The following is a 16,053-nucleotide window of genomic DNA, read 5'->3' as shown; positions in this document are numbered from 1 at the left end:
TTATTTAGTTCACCAGCTCGCGAGCACCGACGCGCCATCGCGGATTCAGGTGTCCATCGATTTATTATTCTTTTATTATTATTTTTTTACAGCAGAAGTAATCATTTTAAAAACGCACGTTTTACACGCACGAGACGGCGATAAAACATTTGACCCGTTAAGTGTTTGTTTGGTTGTTTTTCTTCATTTAATTTTTTTTTTTTTATATCCGCGCGTGGGGCAACTCTTGTCAGCTTGTGACGTCGTTGTGCTTTGAGACTTAACTTGGCCAAAGCGGAAGTGAATCTCACGGCCTGTTTATGTTTTTCGACGCGACGACAAAGAGATGTTGGACGGGTCAGCGGCGCGCGAGGCCAACATCGGCAACGTGGAAAACAACAACCCGGTACCTCTGATCCGGGTGGATGTGGACGGGAAGCCCAGGCAGCCGCTGCGGAAGAAAGGAGGCCGGAAGCTGGCGGCGCCGCCGCCGCTGCATCGCCACCACAAACCTCCGAGGAACGGCCACCTCTCCGACCAGCACCACAACAACAACAACAACACCCTCCTGACGGCTTCGTCTGTCAACAGACCCGCGGCTCAGCCCGGTACCGAGCCGCCCGCCGGTCCGCAGACCCTCCATCATCTCAAGCAGGGGGCCAGAAAAGAGGTAACTTTGAACGGCCGTTTGTGTCTGCTGATGTGGAGGTGGAAAAAATATAATGTTAAAGAAGTATATTCACAAATACAATGAAGTTTTCACAACTCAGAAATGTAGTTCAACTTTTTGTCTTTCAGGATTAATTCGTAGTTTTTTTAAAAAAATTTTTTAGATCGGGTCTAATGAGACTTAGATGTTGAATAATTCAGTAAAAGGTTCAATTTTTGTTGTTTTATTTTACGTTTTCAAGAATAGATTAAAAAAAAAATAACTTAAATATTCCTTTTTTTTTTTGCATAAATAGAATAAAGGTTTCACAACTCGGACTACTTTAAGCCAAGTTTGACCTGTTTAATATTTGTGGTTTAAATCAGCACCGGGTTTAATGTCGTTTAAATGCCGCGGAAAAAAATCAGTGAAATCTCCCTTTTTAATGCAATTTTTACCGTCAGAATAAAGATTATTACGTATTTAAAAGTGGGCTTTAATTTTCCAAACCAGTTAGTGTCAGTAAAATTAAGAAGACGTTGGCAGAAGTCTCTGGGAAATTTAATTTTATAGACCGAACGATAACAAGAAAAAAAAGTTTTATGTTTCTGAGACATTAAACGTAAAACGTGCGTCTGATTTTTGAAATAAACAGTTTTTGAGTGAAGCTTTTTAAAGTGACGCAGTTCGTGATGTTAGATGTTTGCGGTGAAGTCTTCCTCTTTGTACCGGCTGATTCAGGCTGAAAAAATGTGGTGACAGGTTTGACTGTGAAACAAAAAACAACAACAAAAGCTTCATGGTTTGTTACACCCTCAAGAAAATGCGTCACAAATCTTTTGCAATGTAGGAAGTGTGTTTAACTTCGTCTGACGCTTGTCACGAGGTGCCGACTCGCCTTTTGAAGGACGTACAAGAAAAAAAAACAGAGTGAGGAGTCATGTGGTGTAAATACGTCGTGTATGTTCATAAATCAGGCAAAGAAGGTATAAAAATAAAATAAAAATAACAGAATAGAGGAAGTTTGATGAAAGATTGGGCTTTGACTTTTATTCCAGATCTTTTTATGCTTTCATTTGTGTACAAATTAAATCGAGCAGATATTCGTCTCAAACATGGACAACGACTCAAGTTCAAATAAATGTGAATGTTAGCGCGAGATCGAAATATAGTTTCTCGCGGTCCCACGATGTGCAGAAATACAAATAAAACACTAAAAAGTCTAAACATGTGCGGCTTTTAGGCGCGTTACTGCCACCTACTGACAGGAGTAACGCATTACAACCGGTAAAAACAGGAAGAGCGATTGTGTAGATTAAAACGCATATTCGGCATATTATCCGCGCCCCATTTCTAACTTGATACCTGCTGGTGTTTCACAGCTGCCGAAATCCAAAGGTGGCAAGTCGGAGCGAGGGGCGGCGCCGCCGGGAGGTAACCCGCACGACCAGCTCGGCCAAAACGCTCGAGGCCACGAGCCCGAGCCGGGCCGGCCGCCGGCCGCCTCTCGCTCCGCCGCGAGGAAGGACGACGGCGCTCCGGACGAAACCTCCTCCCCGAACCCGCCTCGACCTCGAGAGCGGAAGAAGCCGCTCCGCGCCTCGGACAACGTGGCGGTCGCCGACGACAACGCCGCCGCCGCCGCCGCCATGCCCGAAGAGCTCAGGGACGGCGAGAAGGTGTACGCCGGGGCCAAGTTCAGCGAGCCGCCGTCGCCCAGCGTCCTGCCCAAACCGCCGAGCCACTGGGTCGGAGGGAACCAGCCTCAGCGGAGCGACCGGAGCCGCGAGCTCATGACTGTTCACCTCAAGTCGCTGCTGAAGGTCCGGGACGCGTCGTGACCGAGTCGGCGAGAACCGCAGCCGAAGCTCTCGGATTGCCGTCGACCGCGGAAACCCGCAATCGGACAAATCTACACAAAATGGCCTTTAGCGCCCTGCAACACGACGTCGGGAGTTTTTATCCGCTGTAATACAATTTTCCCACGAGCCAACACGCCGCCTGCATTTGTGAACGTTTTGGACGAGTCGTGTTGTTGCTGGAAATCTGATGTGTGTGTGTGTGTGTGTGTGTGTGTGTGTGTGTGTGTGTGTGTGTGTGTGTGTGTGTGTGTGTGTGTCGGTTATTTCCCGACGGAAAGAAGCTAACATTTTGTATTTTTTATTTTCCGAGGTCGTCTCCGAGCAGCGACGCAGTCAGCGTCCGATGTTACGCAACGACAGCACTTTCTTTGAAGAGGCAGCCACGTGTTTGGCCCTTTTTTTTTTTCTTTTTTTTTTTTAAATGTACATAATATATCGTAAACATATATTTCTGTATATTTTCTTGTTATTTTAACTTGAGATTCTAGTTTTGTTACTGAGGATTTTCCTAAAAAACAGTTAAAAAAAAAGAAGAAAAAAAAAAAGTCCGCTGCAAAACTGAGGCACTTTAGTTGCAGCTCTTCAGCGTGACGCACGGTGGATCTAAGAAAGGACTTTTCCTCACTGAATTTGCACTGACAACTACAATCGGGAAGGACGGGGAACGCCGAACGTTCCCCAAAGCTTTGACGAGTCACCGGCGGACTTCCACATCCGGGCTGGTGGCCTTTTGGAAAAAGGGACTCGGACCGCGGACAAATCACAAATCACAAATCTACGGCCAAAAAATAAAAAATAAAAAAGTTACCCGTCCGGTCCGGGCCTCGAACACGGGTCCAGCCGGCGGGAAACGGAGAGTGAAATCGGGGCGAGGCCGTCGGGAGCCTCAGCGAACCGAAAAGAAGACGGTGATGTGAAAAGTTGAGCCGGTGTCCGACACCGAGTGCTTCTTTCTCTATTTTGTGTACGTTTTGTTTTTATTTTGACATTTTGTGTAACCTGCACTGATATGGAGTCACGTCCAGGTGAAGCTGCCGACCGCCGCCCTCTTTCTCTTCGTGTCCCCGCCCTCTTTCTCTTCGTGTTCCCGCCCTCCTTCTCTCCGTGTTCCCGCCCTCCTTCTCTTTGTGTCCCCGCCCTCTTTCTCTTTGTGTCCCCGCCCTCTTTCTCTTTGTGTTCCCGCCCTCTTTCTCTTTGTGTCCCCGCCCTCCTTCTCTTTGTGTCCCCGCCCTCCTTCTCTGTGTTCCCGCCCTCTTTCTCTTTGTGTCCCCGCCCTCCTTCTCTGTGTTCCTGCCCTCCTTCTCTTTGTGTCCCCGCCCTCCTTCTCTTTGTGTCCCCGCCCTCTTTCTCTTTGTGTCCCCGCCCTCCTTCTCTTTGTGTCCCCGCCCTCCTTCTCTTTGTGTCCCCGCCCTCCTTCTCTTTGTGTCCCCGCCCTCCTTCTCTTTGTGTCCCCGCCCTCCTTCTCTTTGTGTCCCCGCCCTCCTTCTCTTTGTGTTCCCGCCCTCCTTCTCTTTGTGTTCCCGCCCTCTTTCTCTTTGTGTCCCCGCCCTCCTTCTCTTTGTGTTCCCGCCCTCTTTCTCTTTGTGTTCCCGCCCTCCTTCTCTTTGTGTTCCCGCCCTCCTTCTCTTTGTGTTCCCGCCCTCCTTCTCTTTGTGTCCCCGCCCTCCTTCTCTTTGTGTCCCCGCCCTCTTTCTCTTTGTGTTCCCGCCCTCCTTCTCTTTGTGTTCCCGCCCTCCTTCTCTTTGTGTTCCCGCCCTCTTTCTCTTTGTGTCCCCGCCCTCCTTCTCTGTGTTCCCGCCCTCTTTCTCTTTGTGTCCCCGCCCTCCTTCTCTGTGTTCCTGCCCTCCTTCTCTTTGTGTCCCCGCCCTCCTTCTCTTTGTGTCCCCGCCCTCTTTCTCTTTGTGTCCCCGCCCTCCTTCTCTTTGTGTCCCCGCCCTCCTTCTCTTTGTGTCCCCGCCCTCCTTCTCTTTGTGTTCCCGCCCTCCTTCCATGCTCAGCCGACTCATTTTCCCGCCAAAAACGCAGAGCGAGCGACTCCGCGGTAAAACTTGACACCGACGTTCCAAACGTCGTACGAACGCTCGCTATTTTGAGCGTATAAGTGCGTTCACGCCGTCGGGTCCAGAAACATCGCAGTGCGCTACGAGTACCAGGATGTTACAGTTAATACGAGTGTGAAACGCCGGACACTTCCCACCTTTTAAACGCTCGCGATAATTAGCTACGTAGAAGAAAAGGGGGCGGGACTTAAATCATTTTCAAATGAAGGCGTCTGAGGAAGTTTGATCTTTTTTATTTTTGCACGACCGCTGCTGGACGGAAGAATCGGTGTGTTTATCGAGCGTTAAAAACATGTTGATTTCTGGGTAAAGTCATTAAAGCTGCAGATATTTTGGGGGCGGGCCGAGGTCATTTCCTGTCACGTGAGATTTGAAACAACGCTGGAAGTAAAGAGTCCTGAGAAATGACTTTTTGGGGTTTTTTAGTAAACAAAGAAAAAAACAACAAAAACAAGACGTCGGTACGTCGCTGGTTGATCTGGTGAGATTGTAATCGGCCTATTTAAGTTTTATTTAGTCGCTGACGTTAAGAAACATCGCTCGCGTTTTATTATCCGGCAGTAAAAGCAGAACGACGTAAAGTAAGCGAGAACCGAACGCGAGAGGAGTTTGTTTGAGTTTTGTTTTGCTGAAGAAAAAAGACGACAAAGCAAAGTTGAAAAGAGATGAAGGTGTTTTTATTCTGATTATTTTTATTTTGATATATTCAGGTGTTTCGGTCTCGATTTAGACGTAACAACAACAAAAGCGTTTCTGAACCGCGGCAGCTTCACGCGGACGTCGACTTCCCTTCGTCTGTTCGGTGGATCTCGTTTCACTTCTTCACCTCGTTACTCCGCTTCAACCTACGTCAATGTTTTCCTCAAAGTACGCGTTGAATTGGACGCAGATCATCTCGTAATAATGCACCGTGTTTCTTTGTCTTTATTTGATTGTTTTTACCATATATATAAATATAATGTTTTCTTTTGTGGAGGCGAGCTGCTGGATCTCGTTTCTTGACCTCTGTGACGTCACTCGGATGGAAAATTGTATTAAAGTAACGAAGACTGCCCGTTTTTATTGGAGTGATTTCTTTCAGGGTTTTTATTTTTTTTCAAATTATTTCACGATAAACAAAACGTCTCCACGCCGCCATTTGGGAAGAAAAAAACAACAAAAAACATTCATTTTACAAAGTCTTTCATATCAACATTGAAGAAAAGTGATATTAAATATTGGTTACCCTACAAAGTGATGTTTCTGTGTTACAGGCCGAGAGAGAGCTGACGCCGACACCTTGGTGTTTCCTGTTTCCGGTCAAATGTGATTTTAACACATATTTCTTGAAAGAGTTTGAACTTTTTTTTAATCTTTCCTCATTTCATATATATATATATTTTATAACGTAGATATCGTGGATAAATTATAAGGTTAAAAAAAAAAAACTCCCCGGACTGCCACCGAAAACGCCTGCCTCTCCAGCTCATCTCACAGCTGATTGGTTCAGATGTTGCCGTGACAACGTGACGTTTTACAGAACCTCTTTTTGTTGATTTTGGTTTTAGAACGAGATCACGTTAAAAATAAAAAGAGAGAACGAGATCCCGTTAAAAATAAAAAGAGAGAACGAGATCCCGTTAAAAATAAAAAGAGAGAACGAGATCACGTTAAAAATAAAAAGAGAGAACGAGATCCCGTTAAAAATAAAAAATAAAAAGAGAGACGAGATCACGTTAAAAAAAAATAGAGAACGAGATCACGTTAAAAATAAAAAGAGAGAACGAGATCCCGTTAAAAATAAATAAATAAAAAGAGAGAACGAGATCACGTTAAAAATAAAATAAAAAGAGAGAACAAGATCACGTTAAAAATAAATAAATAAAAAGAGAGAACGAGATCACGTTAAAAATAAATAAATAAATAAAAAGAGAGAATGAGATCACGTTAAAAAAAGAATACAAAAATAAATAAATAAAAAGAGAGAATGAGATCACGTTAAAAATAAATATAAAAATAAAAAGAGAGAATGAGATCACGTTAAAAAAAATAAAAAAAAATAAAAAAGAGAATGAGATCACGTTAAAAAAATAAAAAGAGAGAATGAGATCACGTTAAAAATAAATAAAAAATAAAAAGAGAGAATGAGATCACGTTAAAAAAATAAATAAATAAATAAAAAGAGAGAATGAGATCACGTTAAAAATAAATAAATAAAAAGAGAGAACGAGATCACGTTAAAAAAAAATAAAAAGAGAGAATGAGATCACGTTAAAAAAAGAATACAAAAATAAATGAATAAAAAGAGAGAATGAGATCACGTTAAAAATAAATAAAAAATAAAAAGAGAATGAGATCACGTTAAAAAAAAATAATAAAAAGAGAGAATGAGATCAGGTTAAAAAAAATATATATATAAAAAGAGAGAATGAGATCACGTTAAAAAAATAAATAAATAAATAAAAAGAGAGAATGAGATCACGTTAAAAAAACAAATAAATAAAAAGAGAGAATGAGATCACTTTAAAAATAAATAAAAAGAGAGAATGAGATCACGTTAAAAAAAGAATACAAAAATAAATGAATAAAAAGAGAGAATGAGATCACGTTAAAAATAAATAAAAAATAAAAAGAGAATGAGATCACGTTAAAAAAATAAATAAATAAATAAAAAGAGAGAATGAGATCACGTTAAAAAAATAAATAAATAAAAAGAGAGAATGAGATCACTTTAAAAATAAATAAAAAGAGAGAATGAGATCACGTTAAAAAATAAAAAATAAAAAGAGAGAATGAGATCACAGTGTGCTGTAGTGTCAGTAAACAGCCAGCAGGTGTCAGTGTGTGTGTGTGTGAGCAGCCAGGGCGCGCGGGGAGAAGTCCCAGCCAAGTCTCGCGTGAGGACGTCGGATGAGATTCTGTCTGTTCGACGGGAGAACAGAAGAAACGTCTCGTAGAAAATGATCCAGTGAACATGATTCTTCTCGTTTCCAGGTGAGTTGTCCGAGGTTGTGTGAATGTCCGGATGTCAGGACCGCGTTCAGACGCCGCGGGATGTTTTTGAACGCGTTTATGAGCGACTCGCCGAAAGAACCGCGTGAATTAGCCTGTTAGCAGCTAACGCCGGAGCGCGCGACGGTCGCCTCAGCAACGAGCCCTGCTGAGCGCGCGCGCCTCGTTCATGTCCTATTTTAATGATCATATTAATTAATGTTTTTGGAGAGCACCTTTCATGCGAAGACATGCAACTCAAAGTGCTTCAAAAACGGAGATTAAGGAACATTTAAAAATACAGAAGAGAAATGCAACTTAAATGATAAAATAAGCATTATGCATTTTAAACTTTGACAACATGAACAATGTTGTATCACTGTTTGATTGTTAATATTCAGAATAATTTAGAGATGATGATGTAAAATTGTAGTTTTGTGGATTTCTGTTGTGGAGGTTTTTGTGTATATTTATAATTATTATTATTGTTGTTATTATTATTATTATTATTGTGTTGGACATGAGAACAGGAAACGCTCTGTGACAATGATCCACTGAATATTATGCTTCCAATTTTTTTTTAGAAACAACTAAATTAAACATGTAGCACCAAGATCGTGACCTTGTATTTATCTGTACATGTATATAAACGTGGCTTATTATGTTCAGGTGGATAGATATACTGATAGATATATATATACTGATAGATATACTGATATATATACTGATAGATAGATATATACTGATAGATATACTGATAGATATACTGATATATATATATACTGATAGATATACTGATATATATATATATATATATATATGCTAGATATATATACTGCTAGATAGATATACTGATAGATATATATATACTGATAGATATACTGATATATATACTGATAGATAGATATATACTGATAGATATACTGATATATATATATATATATATATACTGATAGATATACTGATATATATATATATATATATATATGATATATATACTGGTAGATATACTGATAGATAGATATATACTGATAGATATACTGATAGATATATATACTGGTAGATATACAGTGCCTTGCAAAAGTATTGACCCCCCTTGGCGTATTTCTTTTTTTGTTGCCTTACAACCTGGAATTAAAATTGATTTTTTTTTTAGGGGGTTTGTATTATTTGATTTACACAACATGCCTACCACTTTGAAGATGCAAAATATGTTTTATTGTGAAACAAACAAGAAATAAGACAAAAAAACTAAACTTGAGCATGCATAACTATTCACCCCCCCAAAGTCAATACTTTGAAGAGCCCCCTTTTGCAGCAATTACAGCTGCAAGTCTCTTGGGGTATGTATCTATAGGCTTGGCACATCTAGCCACTGGGATTTTTGCCCATTCTTCAAGGCAAAACTGCTCCAGCTCCTTCTAGTTGGATGGGTTCCGCTGGTGTACAGCAATCTTTAAGTCATACCACAGATTCTCAATTGGATTGAGGTCTGGGCTTTGACTGGGCCATTTCAAGACATTTAAAGGTTTCCCCTTAAACCACTCGAGTGTTGCTTTAGCAGTATGCTTAGGGTCATTGTCCTGCTGGAAGGTGAACCTCCGTCCCAGTCTCAAATCTCTGGAAGACTGAAACAGGTTTCCCTCATGAATTTCCCTGTATTAAGCGCCATCCATCATTCCTTCAATTCTGACCAGTTTCCCAGTCCCTGCCGATGAAAAACATCCCCACAGCATGATGCTGCCACCACCATGCTTCACTGTGGGGATGGTGTTCTCGGGGTGTGATATGAGAGGTGTTGGGTTTGCGCCAGACATAGCGTTTTCCTTGATGGCCAAAAAGCTCAATTTTAGTCTCATCTGACCAGAGTACCTTCTTCCATATGTTTGGGGAGTCTCCCACATGCCTTTTGGCGAACACCAAACGTGTTTGCTTATTTTTTTCTTTAAGCAATGGCTTTTTTCTGGCCACTCTTCCGTAAAGCCCAGCTCTGTGGAGTGTACGGCTTAAAGTGGTCCTATGGACAGAAACTCCAATCTCCGCTGTGGAGTTTTGCAGCTCCTTCAGGGTTATCTTTGGTCTCTTTGTTGCCTCTCTGATTAGTGCCCTCCTTGCCTGGTCCGTGAGTTTTGGTGGGCGGCCCTCTCTTACCAGGTTTGTTGTGGTGCCATATTCTTTCCATTTTTTTTAATAATGGCTTTAATGGTGTTCTGTGGGATGTTCAAAGTAGATTGCAGACAGGTGGACTTTATTTAACTAATTACGTGACTTCTGAAGGTAATTGGTTGCACCAGATCTTATTTAGAGGCTTAATAGCAAAGGGGGTGAATACATATGCACGCACCACTTTTCCGTTGTTTATTTTTTAGAATTTTTTGAAACAAGTTATTTTTTTCATTTCACTTCACCAATTTGGACTATTTTGTGTATGTCCATTACATGAAATCCAAATAAAGATCAATTTTAATTCCAGGTTGTAAGGCAACAAAATAGGAAAAACGCCAAGGGGGGGTCAATACTTTTGCAAGGCACTGTATATACTGATAGATAGATATACTGATAGATATACTAGTAGATAGATATACTGATAGATATACTGATAGATAGATATACTGATAGATATACTAATAGATATACTAGTAGATAGATATACTGATAGATATACTGATAGATAGATATACTGATAGATATATATACTGATAGATAGATATACTGATAGATATACTGATAGATAGATATACTGATAGATATATATACTGATAGATATACTGATAGATATACTGATAGATATATATACTGATAGATATACTGATAGATAGATATACTGATAGATATATATACTGATAGATATACTGATAGATAGATATACTGATAGATATACTGATATATATATATATATACTGATAGATAGATATACTGATAGACATACTGATATATATATACTGATAGATAGATATACTGATAGATATACTGATAGATAGATATACTGATAGACATACTGATATATATATACTGATAGATATACTGACAGATATACTGATAGATATACTGATAGACATACTGATAGACATACTGATATATATATACTGATAGATAGATAGATATACTGACAGATATACTGATAGATATACTGATAGATAGATATACTGATAGACATACTGATATATATATACTGATAGATATACTGATAGATATACTGATAGATAGATATACTGATAGACATACTGATATATATATATACTGATAGATAGATAGATATACTGACAGATATACTGATAGATATACTGATAGATATACAGAGGGTTCTCAACTTCCAAACGTTCGAGTTACGAACATTCGTAGATACGAACAACCGCTGACGGATGTCCATAAATGTTCGTAAAATGCCGTATTGTGTTCGCAAGTTCGTATTTTGTACAGCGCACCACATCCGACTGATTCCCCTTTCTGCCGCAACCCACGCCGAGCAGCACTGGCTCATCTCCAACACTTCGTTCATTGCTCCAACACTCACTTCGTTGTTGTGTTCATCTTAGTTCGTACCATCTTGGATACTTTACCGTTTCTCATATATTTATCACCCGTTTCTCACGTGTTTATCATGCCTAAGAAAGCAAATGCTAGTGGTCGTGGTAGTGGCAAAAAGCGTAAGGCTCCAACTTCTACATATACGCATCGACATCGCTCTAAAGGTAAGTGACAGTAATCATGTTTATGTGTTGTTGTTATGTACTCTAATTATTTCTGGTAAGTCTTAGGGAATAGTAATGAATAGTAATGGCATTTAAATGACCTCAAATGGCAATTATAGGTTGAAATTTAATATATAACGACTTACGAACAATTCAGCTTACGAACAGCTGTTCGGAACGCATTGTGTTCGTAGGTTGAGAATCTGCTGTACTGACAGATATACTGACAGATAGATTGATAGATGGATGGATGGATGGATTCATGTTACAGTTTGTCACATTTCTCTCTCTTCTCCTCGACAGCAACAGCTGGACAACATCTGTCTCTCTTCACTATCAAAGGACATGATGTCACTTTGCCTTGTGAAAATGTGATACCTGGTCAACAGAACTGTGACATCACTGACTGGCTGTTCGTTAATTCAAATAGCAGATCAGCGGTAGAGCTGATTAAACTCGGTCAGATTGGACTAAATGTTGGATCTAAATCAGACAGACTGAGTGTTACATCGAACTGTTCTCTGGTTATAAAGAACGTCACAGATGAAGATGTTGGTTTTTACACCTGCAGACAGTTCAAACCAGGACAAAACAACAGACTTTGATATTAATCTGTCTGTTGTTAAGAGTGAGTATTTATTACATCATTGTGTTTTCAGATCAAACAAAATACAGAAAAAATGACAATAATTCTGACTTTATTGATCAAGTTCATTTAACCTTTGTTGTCTTTCTCAACACATCTTCAACAGTAATTCACTATGAAGAGGACGAGACAGTCACCTTGGACTGCTCTGTGTTGATATATGGACACTGCAGATATACAGTAGAGTGGGTGAACACCTCCCTGGACATGAAGACATCATCATATCAGTGTTCTGCCATCGTGAAATTTACAACATCTCATGTTGATCAGAAGTCAGAGTTTTATAAGTTATTGAAGTGTAAAGTGAGACATGTTGAAACTAAAGAAGAGAAGCTGTTTTCCTTCAGTCATCAGACGTCAGGTGAGAAAACTGTTTAAAATCATCTCACTGATGTTTAATTACACAAAACACTTGTTGAAGTTTAAATATCAGCAGTTTGTGTCCTCTGTTGTTGTCAAGGTAACATGAAGTACGTTCTCACTGTACAGTTATTTTGTTCTGTTGTTGTTGTAATTTTTTCAGATGAAGATTCAACAAAGACAACAATCAGACCAACAATTCAACCAACTGCAACAAAAACAACAATCAGACCAACAATTCAACCAACTGCAACAAAGGAAATAAACACGTCACCAGGTAGAAACAATACAAATGTAATATTTCAGGAAATCCCAGATGGAATTTTGTAATTAAATTAAACCAAAAACAGAAACAAGCCCAACGGTAGCAACTGAATACGTTTTTCATACTTTGACGTCTAAAGTCTGAGCGACTTCAAACATTTATCAACTCAGTGCCGCTAGCTGCGTTTAACATTTTGAAACTGTCTCTCTTCAGGTTTGTCGTGGTGGTTCATCGCTGTTCTTGTAGCTTTAGCTGCTCTCTTAATAATTCTGGTGGCGGTCGTCATATGGAAGAAAAATAAAAGTGAGAACATTCACTGATTCAATTTTTATCCTTAAAAAGTTGTCATGAAGGAGACTTAACAAAGCAGAAGTTGAACTCAACTCTTCGTTTGTGTTTTTCAGGAAATAAAACACAAAAGGAAGAAAAGACGGTGAGTTTAAACACTGAATAATTCAAATACTTATATGGTAATTTTAGAATAACGGTTTGGGATAATTGTGGAGTTTCTTATTCGCGATCAACTTGAAACCTGAAAGTGGCGTCAACAAACACGGTCAAAAGATCCGTAGAGAATACAAACAAGAAAAACAACATGAACAACAGTGTGCTAATTATAGCCGTGTCATCAACGAATTCTTGTACGCAGTATTTTGGATTCAGCGATTTACCTTCACTGAGAACGCAGACGTAGCTTATGTTGCGTTTACTGTAAGATGCTTTCTGGATGTAACTCGCCTTTTCTTTCTCAGGTGCTGAGTTTAAACCCTGTGGAGACGTCGTCTGGTCCGGAAGAACATCAGGTCACGGTGAGATCCCACATCCACCGAGAAAAACAACCGTTATACTCCCTGTTATATCGCTACCTGGTATCACGGCAAAGCGTGAAATAGACACGCTTTTGGGCTGTTCTTTTTGGTAACCCATACAAAGTTTTTATTTTTCCCAAACCTCAATCAGGTGTTTTAGCTAAAAGTAAAATTTTCCTGTAAATCACGCATGAAATAAGTTTCATTTTTGTCCACAACAGGAAAACGTGTAACTTTCACACGTAGACGGCGCAAAGCGTGACTATCTCACGTTTTTAGTGGACCGGGGTGACGATTTCACGCTATGTCGTGATTCGTTCAAACGGAACACGAGTTTTTGGTTACAACCTGGGAAGTCGTGTGCACCGTATGCTTTGGCGTTGTACTGTTTAAGTCTAAAAATATTGTTGCTAGGCAACGACAACTCAATTGGCGTCTAGAAGCAATGGAGGCAAACAATTTAGCAAGCTAACAACAGAAGCTAACAGAAAATGTAAAGTCACAAAAGGAAAAGATGAGGCCGTTGGGAAGATCAGCATTTTCCTCAGACGTCGGCTATTTCCTAAGTTACGAAGACAAACTCTACGTGACGAAAATTACAATATATTCGCTTAAAATCATATGAAAAATGAACTTTCATGGCGTCTGACTTTTCTGTAAACGTCAGCAAACACGTCAAAACTCGTGAACTCGACGCTTACGGAAAATTTAGAGTTCCGTCATCATGAATACCACAAGAGGGCGCCGTTCATACGCGTCCGTGGAAAATACGACCCAGATTGAACGAAGAATCTGTTTTCTGATCTTTGTCTGTGAGTGTTACGTTTAACTTCCTCCCACCAGAGAGAAGAGGAAGGATGACTTATCAAAATAATGATGAGTTTCTGCTGTGCTGAAGTGTTTTCAGAATCATTTGGTTGTCTTTAAATGTGCAGGTGGATGCTGAGGAAGGTGTTTCCTACGCCTCCATCAGCTACTCCAGGAAGGACGACCCCAAAGCCCGGGTGAGTCATCCGTGGGAGAGACTGTGTTGAAATAATGACTTTCAAAACTCCCGTCAGGTTATGTTTACGTGTACGAAACGCTGCAATGTTTCCTTCTAGGTCCGTGACGACCAAAAAGAAGAAGACGAAGGCGACTCTGTGACCTACAGCACCGTGAAAGCCTCCTCGGCTGGAGTTTCATCTGATCCCGGCAACCTTTACGCTTCTGTCAACAAACCCAACAAATAAGATGTAACACGTTAATATGTTGTTTTTATCAACGTTACGTGATCGTTTGGATTATAGATTTAGATTTTTAATGTGAAACAATTGATTGGAAAGTGGTGTCTGTCATAGAGGACACAAGGTATGAAGGTGTTTAGCCCTTTAAAAAAAGTGTCTCATTCTTTGTCTGTCACTGATTATTGGAAACTGAAGATTGGACATGCAGCCATCAGGAGAGTTGAGACTCCCTCTAGAGGCCAAGAGTGTGAATAAACAGGGCAAACACACTCTTCCTACTGTTTACTCACCGGGACAACATTATTGTTTTGTAAATATATTTTCTTGTTTTTTATGCTTTATTGTTTTAAATGTGCTTATAATTTAAAATATATTTAAATGTTGCTCTCTGTTTATTTAATATTATTACTCACATCTTCTGTTTTCTGTGCTTTGTTGTGGAAAAAAAAATTCCTTCAACATTCAAAATGTATTTCCTTGTTTGTTTAACTTCTGTTAATTGAGATTGTTTTTTGCGATGGGCTTCATGGATTGAGAACAAAATGGACCCATAATTTTGTGCTAGAGACCCCTGGTAATACCAGAACCGGTTATTATGATATAGCAAGTTGTTATGTTGAGTCATGATGATGATCATATTTAGATATGGGGATTATTTTGGACAGCAGTCTGTCAGGATCCCTGTCTGACCCTGTGTTTTGACCTTTGTTTCCCCAGATCTCCTCTCTTCATGTGTGCTGTCATTCCCATGTTTATTGTGGTGTGCCATGTGCTTTGTGTTTTGGTCTGTGTCTCTCCACTTCCTGTCTCCAGAAACCTCCCATGGCCACGCCCCTGATCATTCTGAGCAGCTGCTGACAATCCAGCTGATTACCACCTGCAGGTTGACACACCGGTTCCTCATCCCACTAATCACCTCCCGACACGACATCAACCCTGGTCCCGCAGTCCTGGGTTGTCGGTCCATCCTGTCCGCTACGTCCACTCACCCGCAACCTGTCGCCAGTAATACGTCCTGTCCTGTCCTGCCCTGCCCTGCCCTGTCCTGCCGGACTACCTCTATCCAGCCTGCTAGCCTGCCTCGGACTCATCCTTCACCAGTAAATAAAGTCTGTTCTGTACCTGAACTCCATTTTGGGTCCAATCCTGCCGCACCACATAACAGAGGGGTTAATGAGCAAAGGGGTGTCTTGGTGTAGTTTTACCAAAGTGGTCAGGAAAAGTAGAATATTTCTTCAAGTCTTGAATTATCAGCAAGATAATCAGGAGGAGATCGGGTGAAAAGACTTTAGTCACGTGACCACCTGTGTACAAAATGAAGACTGTTTTTGAACTTTGACCCCAGTCTGTGTCTGCGTTCGGGTCCGTTCCAAACTCACCTCGCAACAGGACGTGTCTGTTTGATTGACAGGTCTGTGGTGCAGTTACGGCTATCGGTGGGCGGGACGTAGGTTTCCAATCAGAACCAGTCAGATCCACCGCTAGCTCCTCCCCCAGCTCGTCCAAATATGGCCACTTCCTGCTTCAAACCGCTT

At 40.6% G+C, this 16,053-nt stretch overlaps 2 protein-coding genes across 7 annotated transcripts; both read left to right on the top strand.

The window, feature by feature from the left end:
- On the top strand, positions 1-3,560 carry LOC138636813 (proline-rich nuclear receptor coactivator 1-like). 2 transcript variants are annotated; one of them, XR_011312329.1, is made up of 3 exons: positions 1-649; positions 2,011-2,596; positions 2,801-3,560. XR_011312329.1 is itself a non-coding variant. In XM_069725065.1 (2 exons), the coding sequence occupies exons 1-2, from the start codon at positions 326-328 to the stop codon at positions 2,467-2,469; spliced, it is 783 nt and encodes a 260-aa protein (XP_069581166.1). In that variant the 5' UTR covers positions 1-325; the 3' UTR covers positions 2,470-3,560. The 2 variants fall into 2 exon arrangements, 1 of the variants encoding a protein (XP_069581166.1); XM_069725065.1 differs by having other exon boundaries at positions 2,011-3,560.
- Positions 3,561-11,664: 8,104 nt separating this feature from the next.
- LOC138636811 (uncharacterized) lies at positions 11,665-15,645 on the top strand. Of its 5 annotated transcripts, none has more exons than XM_069725061.1 (10): positions 11,665-11,840; positions 11,965-12,219; positions 12,382-12,398; positions 12,477-12,495; positions 12,697-12,786; positions 12,888-12,916; positions 13,236-13,292; positions 14,228-14,296; positions 14,396-14,527; positions 15,236-15,645. In XM_069725061.1, exons 1-9 carry the CDS (start codon positions 11,756-11,758, stop codon positions 14,522-14,524), a joined length of 750 nt encoding a protein of 249 aa, XP_069581162.1. In that variant the 5' UTR covers positions 11,665-11,755; the 3' UTR covers positions 14,525-14,527; positions 15,236-15,645. The 5 variants fall into 5 exon arrangements, with proteins under 5 accessions (XP_069581162.1, XP_069581161.1, XP_069581160.1 ...); XM_069725060.1 differs by having other exon boundaries at positions 12,382-12,436; positions 12,476-12,495; XM_069725059.1 differs by having other exon boundaries at positions 12,382-12,495; positions 15,332-15,645.
- Positions 15,646-16,053: the final 408 nt, after the last annotated feature.

This window comes from Brachyistius frenatus, unplaced genomic scaffold (genome assembly GCF_029030835.1).
Source record: "Brachyistius frenatus isolate BFR_SWC_R1_liver_20210118 unplaced genomic scaffold, ASM2903083v1 Contig_408, whole genome shotgun sequence".
Taxonomy (NCBI): Eukaryota; Metazoa; Chordata; class Actinopteri; family Embiotocidae; genus Brachyistius; species Brachyistius frenatus.
Note: the sequence above shows the minus strand (reverse complement) of the source record. Positions and strands in the feature narration are given on the sequence as shown.